At 46.3% G+C, this 25,881-nt stretch overlaps 1 protein-coding gene across 7 annotated transcripts in view; it reads right to left on the reverse strand.

Moving 5' to 3' along the window:
* NFE2L1 (NFE2 like bZIP transcription factor 1) overlaps window positions 1-25,574 on the reverse strand; it is a 125,110-nt gene extending 99,536 nt beyond the window's left edge. For 2 of the 7 annotated variants that reach the window (XM_086924283.1, XM_086924279.1), the window contains exons 1-2: window positions 24,995-25,147; window positions 20,963-22,010 (exon numbers count right to left, since the gene is read on the reverse strand). In XM_086924283.1, the coding sequence (XP_086780409.1) occupies window positions 20,963-21,475 (513 nt within the window). In that variant the 5' untranslated portion in view covers window positions 21,476-22,010; window positions 24,995-25,147. Of the gene's footprint in view, window positions 1-20,962; window positions 22,011-24,711; window positions 25,148-25,233 lie in introns of those variants that run through there. The other 5 variants (XM_086924284.1, XM_086924280.1, XM_086924282.1 and 2 more) reach the window with 4 other exon arrangements.
* Between the last annotated feature and the right edge of the window lie 307 nt (window positions 25,575-25,881).

Consider the following 25,881-nt stretch of genomic DNA (forward strand, 5'->3'; position numbering starts at 1 on the left):
GCCTACACCTAGCAGGCAGCCACAATGAGCAACGGACACACAGATGGCGACTTGACCCCACAACCCTAGCTTAGCAAGAGGACAGAGCCAAGATTCAGACAGCCATCAGAGAATACATGGCAGTGAATGACACACCAGATATAGACCCGGGCAGGTTATGGGAAGCACTGAAAGCAACCGTAAGAGGAGTCCTGATGGAAATAAAGGGGAGAAAAGACAAAGAGACAAGAGGACAGATAGCACAGTTAGAAAAAGACATTAAAAGGTTAGAGACCGAGCACATAAGCAACATAGACAACCAAAACATACTAACAGAACTCACTAAAAAGAAATATGAATTCAATAGAGTACTCAGCGAACGAGCAGGCCTCTGGATAAAAAAGTACAAAGAGATCAATCTGTGTGAAGCAAACAGAGCAGGTAAAACACTGGCAGCATACCTCAAGCGCAAGCAGAGACAACACAACATTACATCAATCACAGACACTGCAGGCAAGTCACACACCAGACACAAAGACATTGTTGACACCTTCAAGGAATTCTACAGGGAATTGTACAAAAAAAGATGAGGGACTAGAAACAACGCGAACGAAGGCCTACCTAGAGAGCCTGAAGTTGCCAAAAGTCACAGATGAAGAAGCGAGGGCCTCAGGTCAAGACATCAAACCAATGGAGGTGATAACAGCCATCTAAGCGCTAAAAGATAACAAGGCCCTAGGCCTAGATGGCTAAACAACAACCTTCTACAAATCATTCCAAGAGCAACTAGCTCCTACTCTAACGAAAGCCTTTAAACACTGCGGGGCGGCTGGTGAAGTGACCACGACAATGGTACAAGCCATCATAGTTATTCCGAAAGAGGGTAAAGACCCACAATGGCCAAAGAACTACCGACCTATATCACTCATCAACCTTGACTGCAAACTATACGCTAAAATATTAGCTACCAGGCTGTGCGCCGTGCTCCCACAACTGATAAACAACACACAAGTAGGATATATGAAAGGCAGATTGTCCAGCAACAACACCAGACTATTGTGCCAAGTCATTGAACACTACTCTCACGCACAAAAATTTGCGGTTACAATCGCACTTGATGCAGAATATGCCTTTGACAGGGTGTCTTGGCATTTCCTAAAAGAATTCCTGCAAGCATACAACCTGGGTGACATGTATGCCAGAAGGGTCATGGCCATGTATAGAAACCCAAAAGCGCAGATCGCAATTACCGGCACGACCTCAGCCCCCTTAGACCTCCAAAGAGGAACTACACAGGGATGTCCGCTGTCCCCACTACTATTCTTACTAGTACTCGAACCCCTGATCAAGGACATTCTCACAAACGAGAACATAGCAGGCATCTCCTTTAACAAAACCACGGCTAAACTGGCGGCATACGCAGACGACCTGTTGATAGTTACAGAAGACCCAACAGTGTCTATACCCGCACTCATGCATACCATAGACACATATGCTTCCCACTCAGGGTACAAACTAAACAGGGACAAGTCAGAGTGCATGCACATGAATGTACACACAACCAAAGAGGTACTAGGGGATTCTGGGCTAGCGTGGCAAACAAAATCAATCAAATACTTAAGAATAAACTTTGGCAAAGATCTAAAAACGACCCTAGACCTGAACAAAAAGAGTACACTGACAAAGATAAGAGATCTGCTGGAAAAATGGTCACCAAAATTTATCACCTGGTGGGGAAGAATAGAAACAGTCAAAATGATGGCCACACCTATAGTTAACTACCCAGCCAGTATGCTTCCCCAGGGATGTGGAATTCCTATAGCCCGACGCCCAGGACATATTGTTTGGGGTCAAAGGCAACAAGTTTTAATGTGCATTTTGTCCTTGGGACAAGAAGTCTCAACCCCTTGCAGCGCAAACCCTTTGGCTGCCAGTTTGCAGTACCAGATTAAGGATCAGGGAGGGACACTGCCTGCAGTTAAGTTAATATTTGTGTACATATGTTAATGCTGTCCAAACTTGTATTTATGGTTCATTAATTGAGAGCCTTTATTATTAGGCTGAGCGCTCTCGGTAAATGTAAGTTCTGACTGCACTACTGACAGTGGTTCCAGTATAAAAATGTGGAGACACGGTTTCAAAGTTTAGCAATATGAGGCTATGCATAATGCTCCCAGAATGCTCTCCGATTAGATGCAAATATTTGCAGAAGCTTAAAAGCAAGATTGAGGATTCTTTGCTTTAATTATAAAATGTTCCTAAAAATGAAAGTAGGAAAACATTTCTTTGCTAAACTACTGTAAAATTTCAGTTACCGTTTCTTTTCAGCATCATTTTGTAAAATGTGTTTGTTGATGCATGCTAGTATTTCCCCAAAATATTCATATTAGAAATCAGTGCCACCAGTTTCAATAAGATTTTGGGAAACAAAAATAAAGAAGCATTGGCAAAGCCAGTAGGTCGGAAATGCTAGTCCGCTTTTTAGTTTTGGTAATGGGTGACTTGTTTTGGCATGGTTTTTGTAAAACCGTATTGGTGTGAGAGCTGCCAGACCCTCACCAATATAACAAACATTGGCAAAAGCAAAAATTGTTTTTGGTCTCAAAAAAGCACTTACAGCCAAATTAGTTACTGGCAACGAACAAAACTACTTTGTGTGCCGATATGCTCCTTGTGAAAGAGCAGAATGCTGTCACTCACCGTGAAGCCAGTCAATACAGAGAGAGAATTTTGATAAACACAAAAAGTCATGTTAAAGCCAGACCAAAATAGGGGCCCAATTATTAAAGAAAGTCTCAAAAGTGCACTCTTGGTACATGTCCTTGCATTAAGAGCAGCTATATGGCTTTCGTGAATTCAAAAGAATTTACAGCAGTAGGGCAAGAAATAGTACTCCTAGAAAATATTTGTGAACTGCATTTTAGCATGAGCAAATATGCATGAGTAGGATTGCTCATGTAAACACCTGAGTGTTTGCAAGTTTATTTTCCCTCCAACCACTTTTTTCCCAACTCTGGAAGAAGGTTTACATCTGCCATTGTCTGGAGTACATTTCCAACATTTCTTGGTATTGGAAAAGATTAGGGAAGAGTTGTTGAAAACCCTTAAAACATGCAAGTTAGTAGGTTTGCACAGACTCAAAAGGAAATTCCAACTATTGTTTACCACTACCTTCAGTCCCAGTATGTAGACCTGCGGAAACGTAGCAACATAAAGAGATTGCTACTATGGTATGAGCCATGTCATAGTCAGAGAGGCTATATAGGAGCTCTTATATAATGATTGCTGCCATAATTTGTCGCCGCAGAACATGGCAACAAAGGGACAAGTGGATTTTGTTACAGGGCCAGTAGATTTATGAAGCAACCTGCCCCATGGACAAGTAGATATTTTAATAAATTCCACACCCCTGCTTCCCCTAGTTCTAACCGAAGACTTCCATAAAAAAGTAGACCAAGCACTGAACAAATTCATCTTAAGGGACAAAAAAACAAGAATTGCCCTCCAAAAACTTAGACTAAGAAAAGAACTAGGCCTAAACGTGGCAGATCTAAAAACATTCCAGACAGCCTGCATAGCCAGACAAGGGTTGCACTGGGTAATCCAAAACCAGAAATACACACCAACGTGGCTGGCCCTGGAAACAGCCATCCTGGACAACTCGGACCCCCTAACCCTCCTCACAGCCAATAAACAGTCACTAAAAGGGAACCCAATTTTCAAAGCAACGAGAAGTTCCCTCCTCAAGGTAGATCAGAAACTAGAAGTAAGCCTAAAAAACTCGAAATGCGTGGCACTATGGGCTAACCCAAAAATAAAGTACAAAGGGAAGCCCCTGGATATAAAGACGTGGAGCTCACTAGGCTTCTCACACCAAGCACACCTAGAAGAGGAAGGCAAACCGCTCTCCTACAGCACCATAAAGGGTAGGTTCGGCCTCCCAGAGGTGGAACTATATAACTTCCTGACCATCGAAACAGAGATCACAAAAGCGAACCTAAGTAGCCTCACCCCTTCTATCTTTCAACTCATAGAAGACCTAAACAAAACTGGGCACCACATATCACAGCTATACAAACTTCTCCGCCCAAAGACCTCAAAACACAATGAAAAACAAACTCTACTGGGAAAACCAGATAGGCCGTACCCTCACAGAGAAGGAGCTGTCGACCATCTGGGCCTCCCCCACACAGAACAGTCTCGCCAGTACTAGCGCAAACCAAATTTTGGCTGATACACCAAGTACACTGGACCCCAGCAAAACTAGCAAAACTGAGCCTAAGAGAGAATAGTCAGTGCTGGAACTGCAACAAAGCAACAGGGGACTTGGCCCATCTAATCTTCTACTGCTGCAAGGTCAGAAAATTCTGGGACAAAGTGTTTGAATTCACCCACCAGACACTAGGCTGCACCCTCAAGCGGGAGTTCTGCACCCCAACAACACACATCAACATACAACAAGACAGAAACCTTCTAGATTTCCTCCTAACAAGTGCCACAAAAATCATACTAGCCAAATGGAAAAACACCTCCAAAGCCACCTTTAAGGGATGGATAAATTGGGTTACATTCCTAAGAGGCGCTGACAAAACAGCTCTAAAATACACTCCCTGGAAGAAGCCCAATAGACCGATGTGGTCAGCGTTAGACAGTGCACTTGACCCTTTCAAACCACCATAGCCATATAAACCACGGTTCTGTAGAATACGGTGGGAAGACTATCTTTAACTACCTGCCAACAGCTATATGTTACATGTTCACGAAAAAGCTAAGAGCCAACGTAATACCGTCCACCGATATATGGAATAGAACTATTAGCCCAAATGGACAGGGAAGTAACCGCCCAACGGAGTAAAACAACGCATAGATCATCCATTTGTCGAGGATGTAAAATGTAAGGGCGAAGTGATCGACGCGTCAGAAAGAGCGTTGTACCCGTGTACGTCTATGTATATCCTGTCTATGTAACGAAAATACAATTAAAAATATATTTAAAAAAAACAGACATTGAATTCCTAGAGGACAACGTATTCCCACAAACAGACCGGCTTTGAAATGATGTAGTATACTTAAGACAGTTACCACCGTCTCTCATAGGAAGGGCTGGACTGTTTAAAATGATAGGGCTAACCCCCCCCCCCCTCGCCACCCTGATACCTCTATGTTTTACAGTATACACCATGTAGGGTATCATCAGACTTCTTTCGAAAAGTAGACAGTGAAATTAGATTATTACTATGGGAGGGGGAGCCCTAGGATAGCCATACACAAATTACAGAGGGGAGTGTTTGTTGGCGGACTGGCCATTCCGGACATCAAAAAATATTACCGGGCAGCACAGCTAGTCACGATAAACGCATGGGTCTTTACGGGAATGGACAAACCTGCATACAGGATATAGGGCAGAGAGGATATCTAGCGGCTCTTTATAAAGATATGGCGAGAGGCAACAAAATTCCTGGGATGGAAGGGAAAGAGTACAGGAAGGACTCCGCTATGGGATAGTGACCTCCTATGGGAAGTAGGTGGACAACAGGCTTTCAGCAAGTAGAAACAACAGGGTATTGACTACTTAGAAAACGTATGGAGGGGACGAAAGATGTTTGAATTTGAAGAGTTAAAAACGGAATACGAAGTGTCTGATACCAAACAATATAGATATATCCAGATGAAGCACGCACTGCGATGGCATATCCCAAAGGGCGAACACACTACTGGACCCCATGATTTATAAGGCCACTTACCTCACTAATAAAACAAATAATGAACAACACACCTGACCTATTAGGAACACTATGAGAATCGTGGGAAACTGACCTAGGCATATTGGAAGAGGATGACCGGACAGAGACTATACAGAGCCCTAGAGAGATTGCAATACCAGCGCGATTTCGCCTTGTACAGTTACAAATTACTAGTTCCTACACCTCAAGGGCACTTCTCCACCGAATGGGCCACAGTGACACGGAACTATGTACCGGGGCTGTGGGGAAACCCGCACATTTTTCCACACGTTGTTGGCTTGCCCTAGTAAGCAGTATTGGGAAACAACCATACAGGTAATGGCTTAAGTAGTAGGACAAAAAGCCCCAAGGAGGGCCAAATGGCACATGCTATGTGTGAAAAATGAAAATAGATGGCCAAAAGACACACCACTACGGCTCAAGATAGCTGACATGATAGCCAAAAGAAATATAGCACAAGCATAGGGGGAAATACAATCACTGGGGATTACTGATTGGAAGGAGGGCCTAGACTGGTGCTGCACTGCTGAAAAAGTGGTGTACCAAAACAGGGGATGCCAAAAGAAGTGGGATAAGACCTGGGGCAGATGGGTGGCTTCCAGAGAACACGGAGATCCAGGCGATCATAGAGCATTGATGGGGGAATGCCAATCCAGTAAGATTACATAAGAAGGCTATACGGCGCTAAGAAATGGGCTTAAGATGTTTAACTGTAACTAGGACTGATAAGAAAGGGTTGTAGCAAGTTTATAATATAACGAAGACTGAAAGTGTAAAATGTTATGGATACTCTTATAACAATGATGCTCGCCTTATGATAGAACACCTGTTTTGCCACGCGTATGTGTTTTTTATAACAACAAAAAAGGAAAATGTAAGCATCTCATACCGATTAACAGTGAGCTTCGAGCCAGATCAGGTGAGCGAGGAAGTAACTCAGACAATGTATGCATGATGCTCTCGGTATCATGCAATTTCAGTAGTTCAGCACAGGAAGGTCTACATTGTAAATGTGAAGCCAAATAAAAGCAACAAGATCTGCAAAGTGATGAATAACATCAGTGACCTTGCCTTGCATATGCGTAGTTAGTTTTCCTAGTGACCTTTACACACTAAGGACATGATAAAAGAAGTTAACAAGCATTTGCAATGCAATAGGTCTCGCATTCGAAAAGCTAGAGTTATTAGTATTGTAAATAGCAATTTGTTTATTTATGTGGTAGTTTTGAAAATATCTAACTTAATAGTTTATGTAAAATGCGAATATTTTTAACTTTTGGAAATGTGACACCTATAGCATTAGTAATGCAATATGTCGTGCATTAATGTAACGTGCATCTATTGATATAACAATGGTAGTGTCACTAGATTTTGGTAGGATAGAGGCAGTTTGTGCGAGAACGCGCGCACATTTTTTTTTCATTACTGCCACGCCCACCATCACCGCCACAGCAGGCAGCTCGCTACGAGAGTAAGATTGCGTCAAGTCAGCCTGCCTACTCAACCTGACTCGTAGTAATTAGTATGCGTAACACGAGGCAGGTTAAAAATGAGTAAACAAAAGTCAGTGAATGCTGTTGCAGCCCGTGTGAATGTGCCCCTGCCTCTCGTCCCACGCCTCCCGCTGTCTCAAGTGAGCCCTTGTCAGTCTGTTCCCCACAGGTATGTTTAGTACTAATTTACTCTGGTAGTAGTACTGTACTGTCACGTCAGAACAGGGCAGGGGGCGTGGTGTCTAGGAGACAACATTAGGTTGGACGGGGAGGGGGAAGGTGTTGAGGACGAGCACGAGGAAGTTAGGTGCATTGTCTGAGGAAGGCGGGCCCACGGGAGGCTGCAGGCGTAGGGAAGGAAAATATTAAAGCGTTTGGAGGGATTGTGGGCAAAGGGAGCCAGGAGTGAAAGGTGTGCTCTTCCATGAGGTGGAGTGGGGGCTCAAGTATATGTGGGGTGGCGGGGATGCGAACTAGGGGTCTTAGGAATTCATAGAATTGTTAATGGTGGTACTGCATTGCGTGCTGCGGCAGCCTTAGACACTTGCTTGTGGTGGCCGCGGATTATAGAACACCGGACTGTAAGACATTGGGTTGGGCTGGATTTTAGTAGGATAGAGGCAGTTTGTGCGAGAACGCGCGCACATTTTTTTTTCATTACTGCCACGCCCACTATCACCGCCACAGCAGGCAGCTCACTACGAGAGTAAGATTGCGTCAAGTCAGCCTGCCTACTCAACCTGACTTCTAGTAATTAGTATGCGTAACACGAGGCAGGTTAATAATGAGTAAACAAAAGGCCATGAATGCTCTTGCAACCCGTGTGAATGTGCCCCTCACTTCGAGTCTCACGTCTCCCTCGTCTCTCGCTGTCCCAATTGGGTCCTTGTCAGCCTGTTCGCCACAGGTAAGTTCAGTATTAACTTACTTTGGTAGTAGTACTGTACTGTGATGCCAGAACAGGGCAGGGGGCATGGTGTCCATGAAACAACAGTAGGTGGGAGGAGGAGGGGGGTGTTGAGGACGAGCATGAGGAGGTTAGGTGCGATGTCTGTGGAAAGCGAGCCTACGGGAGGCTGCGGGTGCAGGGTTGGAAAATGAGAAAGGGTTTGGAGGGATTGGGGCAACAGGGGGCAGGAGTAAAGGGTGTGCTCTTTCATGAGGCGGAGTGGGGGCTCAAGTAAATAAAGTTAATGAAACGCGGGAGCACGCAGCTGAGATCTTGTTGTGCCTGAATAAATAAGTACATAAGGGAAGTAAGTGAAAGTCGTAAGCACGCAGCTGAAATCTCGTTGTGCCGAAATAAATAAGTAGATAAGGAAAGTTAGTGGAAGTTGGAAGCACGCAGCTGAGATCGCGTTATGCTCAAATAAAGTAATAAGTACGCGTTATGCTCAAATAAAGTAATAAGTACATAAGGGAAGTAAGTTAAAGTCGAGAGCACGCAGCTGAAATCCCGTTGTACCCGAATAAATGAGTACATAAGTAAAGTTAGTTGAAGTCGAGAGCCGCAGCCGAGATCCCGTTGTGCTTAAATAAATTAATAAGTACATAAGGGAAGTAAGTGAAAGTTGGGAACACGCAGGTAAAATCTCGTTGTGCCCAAATAAGTAAGTACATAAGGCAAGTAAGTGAAAGCCAGAAGCATGCAACTGAGATCCTGTTGTGACGAAAGTAATAAATAAGTACATAACGAAAGTAATGAAAGTTTGGAGCACGCAACTGAAATTCTGTTGAGCCCAAATGAATAAGTACATAACGGAAGTAAGTGAAAGTCGGAAATACACACAACGCTGACAATGGGACCCAACAAAAACCAGCCATGGCGGGGGGGCCCCGTGCAGAACAGGGAGCCCCCGCTGGAGGAGGAGAGACCGGGCCGCCGCCGAGCGCCAGCCGACCCGGTGAGTCCCAAATAGAGAGGAGGGGCGTCGGGGCACATTGCCGGTGCATCGAGTCCCCCGAGCGGGACTCCGCCCATGCCCTGCCCCCTCGGCCCCGAGAGGCCCACAACAAAAACCCGCCCATGCCCTGCTGTTGCCCTGAGTGTTATCAGACCCTCACAGAATGTCCGTGGTGGCCTCGCAGTAGCACGTGGGGGCTGCGTATCGCTACAGTATGTATGCGGCGGCCGGGGGCGCTTCTGTGTATGCGGGGGGGGGGGTGTCTCTGTATGCGTGCGTGCGTGTGTGTAGGTGCGCTCCTGCGTGTGTGGCGGGGGGTGCGCGCGTGTGTCTGTGTGTGTGTGTGTGGTCCTTCCTGCCTGCGTGTGCATATGTGTGTGTGGCAGCGGACGTGCACGGCGCCGGGCTGGGCGTGCGCGCTCACGAGGTAGAATCTCAGGCAGGAGACGCTCGTGACAGTCTGCTGTCCACATTCCCCTGAAAGTGATTACATAAGTTGTCGACCTAGACAGCAAAGCTTCGCTTTGCTTTCGTCTAGGCTCGACCTAAAAACGAATCTTCACTCGACAAGTACGCCCCAAAGAGCCTAACTCTTCACTGGACAGGACCCACTGAAAAAGGGGGGTACTTCAACAGCACATTCCGAAGATGGGTGTACTTCCCATGGCACTATCAGGCCTGTTTGAATTGTGCAACATTCAGTCCAGCAATTGTTCATTTTGCAACGGGGGCAGGCTCCTGTTAGAGGTACGTGTACACCCCTCCCCTCCCTGTTAGAGATACGTACACATACACCACCGCACCCCGCCGTGACTTGTGGATTTCAGCATCATGACAGCTCCCAAACAATTCCTAAAGAGCTTTAAAGTAGTCGAGCCACTAGGATTAAGCAGCAATGAAGACGAAGAGCCAAATTATGTGGCAGGATTATTTAAAATATATTATAAAACACATTTAACTGCAGTATTTTAATTAATTTGATTTTTTTAAACATATTTTTGAAATCGGCAAAGTGCAGTAAATAACTATGCAATAAACACTGCAGCTAAAAAACTGCATAATTCCACGGACTCGGACTACTATACACTGATCATTGATTCTCAACCAATTTTATATACATATATTTTTTGTTTTAACAAAGAGGGGAATAGTGCAGTATTTCAGTATTTTCAATAAACATTCCCCCGTTTCTTAAAACACTTTTCAACTGCATTTGTGGTACGAGTTTTGTTTTGCATGGTAGTTGTGTGCATTATGGTCAGACAAACTGGAATTATGCGTTTCTACAAAGTTTTCAAAATAATTATTCCACCCTTGCCAATTAATCCATCATTTGCTGCATATTCTACAGATGTTTACAAGAAAATGCTTGTGGAAGCGAGACGTCTTTGGAGAACGTGGGGCATGTATCTGTTACATAAGGGCTGGTTCTGACTACACCATTTGTTAGAGACCGCAAAAAAGCTCTATAAAATCCTCCAACTATCAGACTGTGTAGGAAGCTCCTGCAGGTCTTACGCTAGGCATCAGTGTAAATGAAGATTTGGCTGTTGTCAGTGTCTTGATTCAGGACTCTGTCCACTGTAGGAGGATAAGATGTTATTCTGCAGCTCTTGTGTAAAAGAAGAGAAATCATGCTGGTCTGGGTGGCAAGAGGCAGAGAGCCATATCGCTCATAGTATCAACAGTATATCAGTGGGGGAGGTAGGGCATCTGTGTTGCCTGCTATATCCTTATAGGTTGATGCAGGTTATTTTACTTCTCCATGCCGTTCCATACCAGACACTGGGGAAACGTATATCTGGCGGCCTACTCTCACTACGCTAGAGGAACCGCGATCCTTATTCGCAAAGGTATTGGCTGGAACCAGATTCAAACGCAGTCTGACCCGGAAGGAAGATACATCTAACGGAGGGCACACTCGGAGCGGTCAGGCTGGTCTTGGTGACAGTCTATGACCCCAACTCGGACTCTCCGGGGCAGCATAATGCAAACCGGCTGCGACACAATACTATGTGGGGGGTGGGTGGTGGAATTTCAATGCCATCCTTGAGGACTCTCTGGATCGCAAGGGAGCGACTGGCAAACTGCACCCTAATGACAGCACTGCGTTAAACACACTAAAAAAAAGACAGCTGGTTGATAGATAAATGGAGACAGTGACACCCAGACACGACGGAGGGCACATGCGTTATGGTGCAACACTTAGCCTGGTCTCTCATTGATTACTGGCTTGTAACTAAAGACGTAGCCATGTGGGCTATAGACATTAAACACCTCCCTCAAACCCTCTCGGACCATGCACCATGCTTGCTTCATCTACAAACAACGACTGCACCTACCCGAGAATTTCAATGGAAGCTCCCACCTACAGCCTTACTAGATGCCGCTTTTAGAGAGGAAATAAAAAGTGATATCCTCGAATACTTCTGACTCAATGAGGGATCTGTATCCTCCCCATCATCTCTATGGGAGGCATTCAAGGTGGCAAGTGTATCGCCAGACAAGCCGAAGTACTTCAGGCCCTTAGACAAACACTCAAAAACCTAGAAACACAAATCCGAACACTTGAGCTTGACTACTACCAGTCTGGCGATCGCAATCTACTTTCCCAAATCAGGAGCAGGCTTGATGAGTTTGAAGAGGAGGCACAGAGAAAGGTTCAACACTTAAGCAAAAACACACAAGCTAGAAGGTATGGTGATGGGCCTGGGAAAACAGTAGTAGCCCTACTCAGACCTCCACACATCACAAATTACATTACATTACAGAACTAAGAGATGAGGCACAGCAGACAATTAGGGACCCTCAGGAAATAATGAACCACATCACAAAGTTCTATTCAGATCTGTACACATCACAGTGCACTGGCCAGCCAGAGAATATGCAACCCTACTTTGATTCGGTGGAGCTGCTGTGGCTGAGAAATGCACGCAGAGCATATCTAGACGAACCATTCACCAAAGAAGTAGTCCAGGTCATCAATAGTTTACCACCTGACAAAGCCCCAGGCTGGACGGCCGGAAGGCCTCTTTTTATAAATGTTACGGATCTATCCTTGCTCCTCACCTTATGGCAGTAAACCAGGAGTCCCTTGAAAATGGTAGACTACCCCCTACACTTAGAGAAGCAAGCATTTTGTTGCTACTTAAGCCTGACAAATCATCAGATCTGTGACTCATTGTCCACTATCCCTAATCAACACAGATAATAAAATTTACGCCACATTGCTAGCCAATAGAGTTCAGCCGCTTTTACCGCTCATTACAAGACCAGATCAATCTGGTTTTATTCCTGGGAGATAGACTGCACATAATTTTCTCACTTTTTTCACGATCCTTCACTACCTCTACCCACATTTTCCAGCGGTGGCAGCACTCCTTGACGCCACCGAGACAGTTGACTCCCTGGAGTAGCCATTTCTTTTTGCTGTACTTACAAGATTGGGATTTAGCCTGCTCTTTATACAACAGATTCAACTGCTATATTCAGATCCCACTGTACGAAGGTAAATGGCCAAATATCAGACGCATTTACTATAACCTGTGGAACGAGACAGGGATGTCCCCTTTCCCCCAATGCCTGGCTAGAGTGGAAAGTTAAAGTCTGGTCCACACTGCCATTGTCCCTAGCGGGAAAAATATTAAAATCGCTAAAATGATTGTCATCCTCAAGTATCTGTATATTTTTGTAAATGTCCCTCTCAAACTTACTCAAGCATTCTTCAACACTATGTGCTCGCTGATATCACTAGTATGGGTGGGAGGACAGGCTAGAGTCTCTCGGTAAACAATGACGCTCCCACAGAGCCAGGGGGGAGTGGGTGCGCCCGATTTTCCACTATACGCATACTGCGCACAAGCGTAATTCTTGACCCGACCCCTTTCCAGCCCCACATGGCGGTAGAGTATGATCTAGCTGCACCTACTCCCCTAGTAGTGGCATTGTACCGACCATACAAACCCCCCCCCCCCACCCCCCATGCAAGTGACACCACAGAAATATTGCGATGGGCATGGGACGGAATACGGAGGAGCACCAATACAAAGAAACTATTTGCCCCTTCAATAATCTTTCGCTAAAAACCAGCAATGCCCCCGTTAGAGGATCAAGGTGACTTAGCATCATCAGCTATGCAGATTTATATCAGGAAGAAGGGTTCATTGGGCCACCATCCGCGACCGACACGCCACCTCACAATTTCTCTGACACACTGTTGTACCATCGTATACGGGCAGTCTGCCGTCAGATGCACAGCACATTTCCGGACTCCCTTCCGGCCCTACAGGCCCTAGAGCACATAGTCACCACTCCCTCAGCACACAAGCTAATTACAAGACTCTACTGGTCCACGCAAACACACGGTCCATTGACAACGCCAAAACACAGAACAGTGGAACGCCGAGTTACATCCCTAGATCACGGAAGAGCAATGGCAATTTTGCTGCGCGCAACTTGGAGCAGCTGTCCCCAAACTATAAACTCAGGTAAATCCATTCTACATAACACCTATATAATTGTTTCGTATGGGCATTGGCCCCAAAGTGGAGTGCTGAAGAGGTCACAAAGACCAGGTAACTTTTCTGCACCTGGCCTGGGACTGCCCCCAGATTGCGGCTTATTGGAGAGAAAGATCTTTCTAAAAATAAAGTGAAATACTCAGGACACACAGAGCCTATGGCACTAGTGGGATTACTGGGGTACGTCAGGTACGCCCCTTTGGGAGTCCGCAGGTTATTGGCTATGCTGTTACTTTTAGCAAAACACAGAGTCGCCATGAGGTGGGGTAGGCCAAACCCTCCCATGCTTAAATACTGGATCCTTGATGTCACATTTTGTCAAGCACAACTCATTGTCTTTTGGGAAATAATGCCCATTGCGTCTCGACCAAGGGACATATGGGGTCTCACTTGGCTGAGGACGTCAGAACAAAACGTACCAGAGCCTAGTGAACTGCCACTATTACTTAATTGCCTTCCTGGTTCACATGTTTGTCCCTCATGTACCGGAGCTGAATGCTCAATATGATTGTTCCTCATGACGACCTTTGATGTGAGCATTGTATGGTCTACGTAACTATTGTTCTACTTATTTGCTATCTTTAAGACATAACAGTACTACTTGTTAAAGACGTGCCTCTAAATATAGTGTATATCAAACTGTATGATTATGAAACTGCCAATAAAAACAATTTTATAAACGAAGTTCTTTAGTGGAGGTACCAGCGTTACCAATTCTATTGAGGAGATTAGACTTCCGAGTGGCTCAATTTTTTTTTTAAACAGTTATGTAGGTCATTTTGTCGGCTGGAGTTTTGGATATACACCATCTCTTTTTCAGTTTCCTACAAGCTGATTTCTCTTGCTAGAGTTCCTCGTTAAACCATAAAGCAGGGGGGTCTAGTGAACTGTCAGCGATAGGTCTTAAAGCTGCAATTATATCCAAGATCCGAGTAAAAGACTCTTGAAAAGTTGTGAGCTCACTATCAATGTTTGAGAATTCTGAAATGTATTGAATAGGAAAGTAAGAGGAAAATGAGGACTCTGAAATTTAGCTGAACAAACCCTACTCCACTTGGGATGCCCCAGGGAAATCTGGCCATGATAGCACGGAATAACCTGCATTACCAGATAACCTTGCACCATTCCTTCGGGTGTGCTCTCTGTACCAGTGCATACGTAGCTGGGACATGGACATCAGTAAATGGTGAGGAAGAAAGTCTAGACCTTGAAATAAAAATGAAAAGGGAAAAAAAGCCCTAGGGTACATAAGAGCAGAATAAGGGAACAATAAATGCCAAATAGGAGGCCTGCAGTAGTGCAGTCCATGGAAGCCCAATACTAGATGGAGACACCACATGTTTGAGCCCCTGGACCTGAAGACAGAGGACCTTGTACCAGAAGCCTCATTTTGGCACTAAGCTGTAAACTGTAGAGATTCTCAACCACCGAAGCCCCCTTATAACAACCAACTAGCAAAACCTGGGAAAAGGGTACTTTTAACAATTCCTTCCAGTACAGAAGTTACTTTTCTGTTTCTCAAAAAAATGCACTAGATTCAGACCTCTAAGCAGACTAATCAGTCCATCATCGGTTTGACAATGTTTCACAGACCATCAATGACCAAAACCATGGGGAATGTTTTTGATGAGTGCTAAAAATCACTTAAAAATCCAACTCTAAATCCTGCCTCATGAATGCATACTTGCACTGTGATGAGACTCCAGTGGGCCCAAATTGGCAAGCTGTCTCCTTTAAGATACAAGGCGCATTGGCAAGAGTGTAGAGTTTAATCTCTTAGCAAACCTGTAGCTCTTTGTAATGGCCAGCGCTAAACATGTATGTGACCAGCCAGAGCAAAGTTTCAAGCACTCAACTATACCAAACAACCCCTACCTTCCCAATTACAAAGCAATTGCTTCTCATCCACAATGGTGCGTTTTTTACTTACAGTCACTCCTACTGCCCAGCTATTACCAGAACTAACCCTTCAACTCATGCATCTACAAATCCAGCAAGTAAATGGAAAAGACTTTCTAATTCGCTACACTCGCACCCACCAACACTTTCCTGACGAGCAGGCCTTGGCGAGTGTTTGCAAAATGATTTCCCAGAATATACACCTCCTTTACAAGAAGGTATTAGCTTATTTCTCCTCCTCCCCCTCTGCAGCCTGTTCATCTATGCGTTCTGGCAGAGGAGCCAAGTTTTCTGAAATGTGTGTGCCAGCTCCAGACCACAGGCTCTCCTTCCAGGCATACTTCTTTTCCTGTTGAAATATCCTGTTTAGTTCGGTGTCTAGTTGTGTCCTGCCCCACTCTGCAACGTGGGCCTGGAAATCTCCACCTCTTGTATGGCAGAGGGCGGTTCCTAGGTACTGCAGGCCTGACCGGAATGGGCTCAACCACAGATTTTTAAATTGCAGTGACAACCCAAAACCGGCATCGCCTGTTACAGACCAGAAAGGCAAACCTATGAAAGGTCAACGGCACCTGCAGGGTAGGAGCAGCGCATTCTAGCATCTTGGCTTTCCACTTCACTCCCATTTCTCCAAACAAATCACTGAAACGGCTTAGTGTAAGTTAACAACCATCCCACCAAAAAACAACAGTAAAGATTGCCACCTCTAAATCTTTGAGGCCAAAACAATAGGGAGGTGCGGTGACCAGAGGTAAAGAAAGCCAAATTGTATGGAGGCGCATATGGGGGGGGGGGGGGGGGGGGGGGGGGGGTGGAGGATATAAAAACTCCCAGTCATGGTATGAAACACGACAGAGAGAATGAACATCTAAACGAAGACATGGTTCAAGCGTGAGCTACAGGTGGGTGTGAAACCCATCACTGAGGCATGGCACAACCCTCAACTGTTGGGAGGAGTGACCGCAGTGTTCTTTGAAAAAGAAGAGCCATGGTGCCCTTTCAGGTTTTTCTGGTTAGGGTAGCGTGTTCTCTAATGGACTCCAAAACCAGAGAAGGCCACTAGGAATGGTATCTCTTCATTCTTCTGTTCAAATATACCCCAAAGTCTGAATGTGGTTATTGCTTTTTCGACCCACCCAATTCTGTGACAGGAACAGATTTATAACCCAGTGACACAGTTTTCTTGGGGGGGTTTTAACGGGCCCTTGAACCTAGATTTCCTAGTGGCTGTACCACATGCCAGATAAAAGATCAGTCTAGACCGTCTTAATAGGTAACTTTTCCTGGGAAGGATGGCTAGGTCTATGCTGGACATGCCCGGCGCTGCACATGCTGCTTTCCAGTCACTGCACATGCTGCTTTCCAGTCACTGAAACCTGCTGCAAGATGATGGTGGTGGCTATGGCACATAAGCATATAAATAAATCTGTGCAGAGATGGTTTCCCCTCCCGGAGATACACTCAGCTACCCCACTTTCTTGTATTTTTGCACGGTCCCAAAGCAATGTCTAGTCCTCATTCCAGAAAGCACTTGAACCACTGCATACTTGTTTTCTCTCCAACTTATGGCTTCAAAGCCCAGGAAAGCAAGCGCAAAACTTTAAATAAAGCAGATCTTGTGATTGATGGTGTCTTTAAGTCTTGGTCACCAGCAGACTAACGAATTACACCTGCTACGTCTCCCCCATCCACTCCCTACGTCCAGTACTTGCAGTCGGTCGGATGGACAAGGAGGAGGCTTACATAATATGGGGGTCCTGATGGACAATTCCCTCTCTTTCGAGCTCCATGCCAAAAAAGTGGCAGGCACTTGCTTTGGCCACCTACGTGGTCTGAAACCCCTTCTGGGGTTTTCCGATGCTTCCACCCGATAAGTGATTATTCAATCAGTGGTTAGGTCACGTCTCGACTACAGCAACGGGCTGCTACTGGGCGTTAATAAAACTGTCACAAAGAGACTCCAAAAGGCACAGAAAGCGGCCGCCCGCATTCTACTTGCCCTCCCTAAGCACTGTCACACCTCCCATCTCCTGCACCGTCTACAATGGCTGCCTATCAAACAGAGAACTCAGTTTGAATCTCTGTGCCACCCATAAGATCTTACACGGCCAGGGTCCCCAGATACTGTGTACTCTGTACATTTTATGTCCCAACAAGAACACTGTGCTCTGCAGACCTGTATCTGGTCTACACCCCTAGGGTGCGCAGGAGCAGAGCGGGAGGGCGCTCCTTTAGGTCTCTGGCCCCTGCACTATGGAACTCTATTCCATTCATGGCGCACAGCACACAAGATCATTGGGCATTCCGAAAACAGATTAAAACCTGGCTGTTTTCATCCATCTAGTTCATGTGTATGCAAATGCCGCGCTCCTGTTCCGTGACTCGTAGAAACTGGCTATACCAGACTGTCTCTTCATCTGGCTTGCATTCGTTTTCCTGGTCATCCGTCCGTGAGCACTGGGACTCCCGATGTTGAGGCAGCCATGCACTACACAAGCACGTCTAGCATAACATAACATAACATATCAATGTTGGAAGAAAACATCTTCAATAGTCTGGAAAGCTGACCTGAAACCTTATGCAGTGATCTGTGGAAAGAAAAAAGAGCTCATCTGCACGAGGAGTACGGTGGTCCACCCCTGGAGAAATAGACTTAATTCTATGAGGATCTGCAGAAGGGCCAGCTGATTTGAAGAGCTGAAAGAGTTCAACCACAATGAGATGAGATCCCCACAATCCAGCTGACAGATGAAGCATCCTGACCTGAAATCATCGCATCATCTGACAGAGCTGCATCATATGGGTCGCAAGCTCCACTGTCACCTGCAATTACAAATTTAATGAGACAGAAGTGGTTGCCCCTGCCAGTAGAAAATATTTACTGGAACGGACATTGCCAGAGATGCAGGGTCACAAGTTTAAGTAACCTATTGATTTAATGGAGGCCAATTGCCCACTACATGCGTCCTATCTCTTAGTTTCTTAACTACTTGAAGGGTTTTACTTACTTTGGACTGTGCCCTAACCAGATTCATGTGACCTGACCCAGTGGTCAGCAGAGACTACATCGCTAGATCTTCAGAGTAGCATCATTGTCTTCAATGTCATGGGGTCCTTGTATACATAGTGAGAGTTTGGTCACACATCGGGGCAAATGGTTGCCACAAAAGAACCTATAACACGAAGGTGTTTCTGCTTTCTACAGCTAAACGACTGGACTTTGAAGCTATGCAGTACTAGTGTGAAATACTGGGGTTGAGTTTTTAACTCAGCCAACACAAGGAGATGATGGACGGAGCTCTGAACCTTTTCAGACACTCACCCCCAGTCACGTATCTGGGTTGAATCAATCATCATGCTTTGGCTCACTTCGCCACCCTAGTTCAGACTCAGCCATATCCAATTCAGTGTTGATCCTGTTCTTCATGGAAACAGTCCAGCCCAAACTGCCAAGCCAGGTCTTCACTGGACCGAAAACATGCATCCTGGGACCGGTAATAGGGTAACACCCCTCATCAGCTAGGCTGATGATGAGGATCGGAATCGAATTTAACACGAAACCGGCGACGCTGTGACGAGGAGCAGGGAGGACGTAATCATTGGAAAAGAGTGCAGTGGGCTAAACGAACCGGAACGGGAGAATAACCCCTGAAAAAACTTTTGGCGCCAATCCCGATCTAGAGGCAACTGACTGCAGCTGTTTGTCCCCACGAGAATAGGAAACTCTACATCCAAATCACAACGGTGGCTCCCTCGCACAGTGTGGAAGGCCTGATATCTAATTAAAGAAGACAGATAGCCTCAGACCAAAATCCAACATATGCCAACAGATCGTACAAGACTGGGGCACTACATACCACTAAAAATCTAAGTGGACTCAAATATAAAGATTAGTGTTAAAGAATCGGTCCTGAAGAAGGTGTCTTATAAGGAAAACCGAAACGCCGCTTCGACTTAACCTGTGATTCTTGTTGTTATGTATCGTATTTTATTATAATTTGAATTAATTTGTACAATGCTACGTTGACTGATTACACAGGTTTGTTTTTATTGCTGTTTAACATTACGATATGTCTCAATTTGTATGAAATAAGAATAAACTCGTATATATTTTTTACCAAAAATTATTTGTATTAGTTTACATTAGTCACCCTATATCTGTAGTACTCATTGATTGTCTGTGTATTAGGTACACATCAGATACTTGTTGCGTATTGTTGCTAAACCCCTACTAGATGCCATAGTACTCAGACATACAGAACACTTCCATTGGACAACAGGTCTTCTGGCCTGCAAAAACGGGACACCCCATAATTTTTTTTGCATATATTCCCCCTGGTCCCAGATAACTACCAAGAGGGGGCCTCCTAAAAAATTTTGGGCGTTAAAGACAGAACACTTTGTGGCTCAAGTTTATAGTTTCTCTACAAAGTAGGACTGCAGTGGGACATGAGCACTGTTGGTGATTCATGGCCAAAGTGGCACTGTGTGGGCCATGAACACAGTGCTGGGGAGCAGACACAGCAAAAAAGGGTGTGAAAGATTTTCAAAAAAGTAATCTGTTATCAGTTGGATGTCAGTAGCTTATACGTAGGTGCAGAGGTGGAGTTTAGGGACCATCTTAGGGTGGTGTAGACTATTGGGGTGACAATCACTGTCAGGCGTTTATAAACAAAATTGCTGTGACCTAGTTCTAAAGAACTCCCGAGGTAATACAAAGATGGCATGCTCAGAGTGCAGATCACAGCACGTACTGTGGAAGAATTGGCCAAAATGTACTGGTTTTGCACCTTTGCAGATCTGTCTAGAGGTCATGTTTTTATCAACTTTAGTATCCATATCGGGCCTAACAGACTATTTAGTGCATTAGCTAGACCCACACCCCCAACCAAGGCATTTCACTCGAAGAATGCATGTGAAAAGTAATGAACTGTTTAAAGACTGAGCCACGAAAATATGCGCCGCACCCAATTTTCAAAGAGAGCTCTGTATTGATGCCTTTAAACATACAAGACGCTAATGCGACAGGCCAGGGCAGGTATACAAGCTGAACGACAGCCAAGTAAACAAATTTCGGACATTCTGAACTCCCCACAAAACTGCACAGGATTCTACAGGGCACAACATGTGACACGGGGTTAGGTATCAGTTACCAAATGTGGCTAATATCTTCCAGCGACAGACTTCGGTAGACAGGTGATGCAAGGTCGCCCCAGAAATAGATCTATGCTCGTCAACCCAAACAGTCCCATCTCAGAGCGTCTGAAAGGGTTTCTGTCCGGGCATGCACCTCCCAACAAACGCAAGCCGGTATTTAGTTTCAGTATAAGAAAAATAAACAAGGGGTGGGGAAGAGTTGGAGGGACAAAGCGGAGATCAGATTTAAGAGATCCAGAAGGGTAGGATGCAAGACAGACACCTACCTCTTTTGTAAGGTCGTCGTTGCTGGGGGGCGCCACCGCTCCCTGGTCTTCCTCTTCTTCCCCATAGCCTTGCTCGGGCAAGCCTTCGGCCCTCACCGTTGATTCAAGGTTACCGACCTCCTGCAGCCCGCCGACACTGTCGATGGTGATGGGTGGGTTGGGCTGGGCACTAGACACGGAGCTTTCGGGCTCCCTGTGCACCAGCCAGGCATCCACCTCTGCGATGGGGACCTGCAGCCGGTCCAGGGCTCTTACCTGGCTGAGGAGGCGGCGGGTGGTGAAGAAGCTGTCCAGGTCCACACTCTTGGGGTGGACGTCATAGCCCTGCAAGGTGTTGCGGAGGTTGTGGAACTGAGTCTGGGTGTACGCAGAGCTGGGGCCCAGGATGATCTCTCGCAGGTGGGGCAGCCGGGGGTTCAGGTAGCTGTCCACGTCCACACGCACGCCAATCAAGCTCAGTAGGATGGTGAATTGGATGAGGCCTTCTGTGAAATACTTCTTCAGAGACAGCATTTCTGAGCAAAACCAACCCAAAAGGCAATACAACAGACTAAAAAACACATACGCTGACCAGCTTTAGAGTCCAGCAGGTGCAGGTGGGCATTCGGGTTTGTCACACAAAGCTTCAGATTAGGACGCCACGCCTCGGAGGCCCTAGGCAGTCCCCGGGTTCGGCGCCTGCGAGCGCTCCCTTTGTCCCCTCGTGCTCACCGGTCCGGCCTGCCCGGCTCCCTCCAGACGCGTGCTCCCTTTGTCTGCTGTCCTCGGGACGGGTGCTGACTTCCTTCGATCCTCGGGGTCTGTCCCTGGAGTGTGGACGGTGCTCTCCGGTGCCGCGTGCTCAGCTGTTCTGACTCTTGGCGCTCCCCGGGGACGGTGAATCTATTTCAGGGGAGGCTCCACTCTCCCACACGTGACTCATCCGCGGCCCAAAGTTCGTTCCAGCAACTTCCGTCAACACTCCCGGCACTCGAGCTCTGGTCTAATGGCAGCCGCCGGCGCAGCGGGTCCTTCCCGACAGTCACAGGCTTTCGTTTACAATGTATATCTAACGAGGAAAAACGACACGAAATTCCAGTAAATAGACAAAACAATACACGTAAAAGTCCCTGAACGCAAACTCAACCGTGCACAGCCTACACCCCATTACACTACATTTAGCCTCGCACTCCAAAACGCCACGTGCCACACACGAACTTCTGCTATATCAATATGTAACACACAGGGGCACTTAAACCCCAAGTGTCACCAGAAATAGGATCATCCTAGTTCTTGATAGTCAGTAGTAGCTATTCGATGAAAACAAGTAGGCTCCTATTATTCCCCAATACTCACTGTACACACCACTATTTCTCAAACGAAACCAGACCCGTCAACTGCAAACCACTGGTGCTAAAAAGAAGCAGGTCATATGCACTACAATACAATAAGTATCGAACCTGACCTTAAATATAGTAAGTAGAACGTGACCTTGACAACAATACACTGTACCACAAACTAAACGTCGTGAAGTACAATCCAGAGCCTATCCCCTTTAAATATTTAAGCACGCTGCTCCTTTAACATGATCCCATCAACATCACCACACCCCAAACCAACTAGAGCTCGCAAATGAAAACAAGCTGACTGAAACTAACCAAAACTCATCAACAACACGCTGTGCCACAAACTAGATCTCGACACAATCCACAGTGCCACTAACCAGCCTCGTCAGCTATAATAAATTGTATCTCAAGAAGCCAGACCATGCAAGTCACAATACACTGTGCCTCGAGCTACCCAGACACTAGCAACCTCAAGTCAACCAGAAAAGCGCAAGGGGTCAAACTAACCAGACCCCCCTCAACTAGAAAACGCACTGTGCCGCAAACTAACAGCACCCCGGCAACGCAAGCACCCATCAACTACAAACCACTGTCTCCAAAACCTGAACCAATCAACTACAAAGCAACGTCCCTTAAACCAGAATACAACAACTACATATTACCCACCCCAACCACAACGAACTGCCTGAACCCAACCAGACTACCAATCAACCACAACACACTGGGCCTAAACTCAGCCTGCCCATCAACCACACTGAGCCCGAACTCAAGTGGACTACCCCGCAAAACTACATTGTCCTGAACCCAACTAGAAGGACCGTCATCTACACCACACTGAGCCCAAAATCAACTAAGACTACCCGTTGACTATACTGCACAGTGCTTGAACCCAACTAGGCTACCCGTCAACAACACGCTGTGCCATTATCCTTTATTTATACTGCACTGTGCCTGAACCCAACCAGACCCTGTCAACTACAACATGCTCCACCTGAAACCAACTATACTTGTCAACTACACAGTACTGTCGCCTAAACTCAGGCCCTGTCAACTACAACATACTGTGCCACAAAGTGATCAGATCCTGTCAAACACACTGCAGCAGACCAACCAAGCACCCATTGACTACAATGCACTGTGGGACTAACAACCAAGACCCTGTTAACCGCAACAGAGTGTGCAGCTAACAAACTAGGACCTGTAGACATTGTTCTTTTGTTATTCAATCAAACAGAATTTGTATAGCACAGCACTATCTGTGAAATGTTAACATAACAAAAGAATTACAGAACCAACTGTTGGTACAGAGCCAGTCAATTAAAACACGAGGTGCCTGAACCCACCCAGACTACCCATCAACTACAACACATGGTGCCTGAACACACCCAGACTACCCTTCAATACCACCACACTGTACCTGAACCCAACCAGACCCCATGAACTACACGGCACTGTGCCTAAAATCCCAATCGACCCCATCAATTACGACACAGAGTATGCTGCGATGTGCCTGAACCAAAACAAGACACTATAAATAACACCACTGTGCTGTACCCACATAACCATACCATACTCTGCCTTGACCCACATCCCACCAGCTTCATCGCACTGTGCCTGAACTCAGGACCTGTGAACTACAGCATACTGTGATGTAAAGTGACCAGATCCTGTAAATAACAGCACTGCAGAATAATCTAACTAGACTCAGCTGACTACAACACACTGTTGGACAAATAAGCCAGTCCAGGTTGACTTTAACGCTTTGTGGGTCAAACAACCCAGATCCTGTCAACTACAATTCATTGCGCCAAAGAAGCCAGGCCTTGTTTACTACAAGGCGCTAACAAACCAGGATCCATCAATTACAAAGCATACTGGCGCAAATTCCACAGATTGCAAAAACTACAGGACAACGAGGCCATGTCAACTACAATACACTGTGCCTCAAAGTACACACCGTCAACTTCCACACACAAATGTACACACTAACTAGATCCCATGAATTATAATAAATTAACTATGAGACGAACGCCTCAGCTCGCATCTATTGATCATCTGTTCTTAGAGCTTGACTTTGCCATAAAGAACCTAATTTTCGGACCTTCCAAGTCAGCTCTAACCCTACCCAACCCATAAACACAAGTCAAGTTTCTCTAGGGCCTCGCAAGGGTGAATAAGGATAATAAATGGTACTGAAAAGAAGGGCTGGTTAGGTATGATGGGGACAAGCGAATATGCCCAACTTAAGATGGAACTTGACTCGGGGCTGTTTTACCCCCCCCCCCCCCCCCCCCCCCCCCAAGACGTACCCTTTCCCACTAACAAAATTTCCAATTCCTCCGAGACGTGTTAGACCATATACGTCATCTAGTGTCCCACTCACTGTGCTTCGACGTACCTCCCCCATGTGAAAGTCACACTTACCACCTAAACTCATCCACTTCCCGTTTCCACCTTGCAGCTCCTTTCACTTCTCCACAGCCCTCCCTTTGCACACAGCCAGCGTCCATCTCTACTCCCAGTTATTACCACCAACTGCTCATGGCTTCCTAGCACAGATCATCCTCCTCTCCAAAGAGTAGGAGGGCGGCAACCTTCAATGAGCTCCACATGGTTGACCTCCATCTTCACCACTATCTCCTGTCTATGCACTCACACTCTCCCACAAATCCGTGCCATCCGTCTCCAGTTGTCTCAAGACCCTCACCCCCTCTCGCCCCACTTCGGCTCCGTGCCCTGCAGCCGCTGACGGCCGGCCCCGCCCCGGCTTCCGTCCTGTCAGTGACGCCGCCGCACAAACAAACGCACAGGGCGAACAGTCGACACTTCCGCATCACCGGGGCAACATAGTTGGGACACGGCCTTGCACCAATCATGTCACATCCTAGACCGAAACTACGCCAAACGACATAACCACTATCCAATCAGAGCTCTGCGGCGACTAACCCAACACAAAGTGACAGCAATAACCTCCAGTCACTTTGCAGATTAGAGCGGGCGCCCACCCTCGCAGGTCTGCAGTGGCGCAGATTGACGAATATGATGTCCAACCAAAACGGTGCGCCAGCCGTCTCCTGATGAGCTCAGCCAATGGCCTTTTCTACCGTTAGAACAGAAGATAGGGCCTAGCGAAACGGAGGGGATGTGCTGGGTAAGCCTGCTACTCGTCGCGGACACCAAGCGGTCAGCGTTGTAAATGTATCCATAGCCCAGCTGATGTAAGTAAATAAATGAAGACGAAACTTAGTGTCTGGCCTTTCGCGACTCCCTAAGCGCCTCCCACAGTGACTTGCAGAAACTAATGGGGCTACGCCCACAACCCCGCCTTTGTGTGCGCATGCGCTGGACCGGGGTCCAACCGCGTTCTGGAAAGATCTGGGTGAATGGCGTCATAAGGCTGACAACGTGCGGGAAATCCCCTAACAAGCACTGTGAGCTCAAAGGACAAAGGCAGCGTGGGCGCATTGCAAGGTCGCCATCTTGAAACGGGGAGTTCCCAGCCTTTGTTAACGTCCCAGATGTTAGGAAAGAATAACGAAGAAAGCGACACAGTTGTACAGCGCATGCGCCTTGATTTATTTTATATGCTATTTG

This window comes from Lissotriton vulgaris, chromosome 5 (genome assembly GCF_964263255.1).
Source record: "Lissotriton vulgaris chromosome 5, aLisVul1.2, whole genome shotgun sequence".
In the NCBI taxonomy this organism is placed as follows: Eukaryota; Metazoa; Chordata; class Amphibia; order Caudata; family Salamandridae; genus Lissotriton; species Lissotriton vulgaris.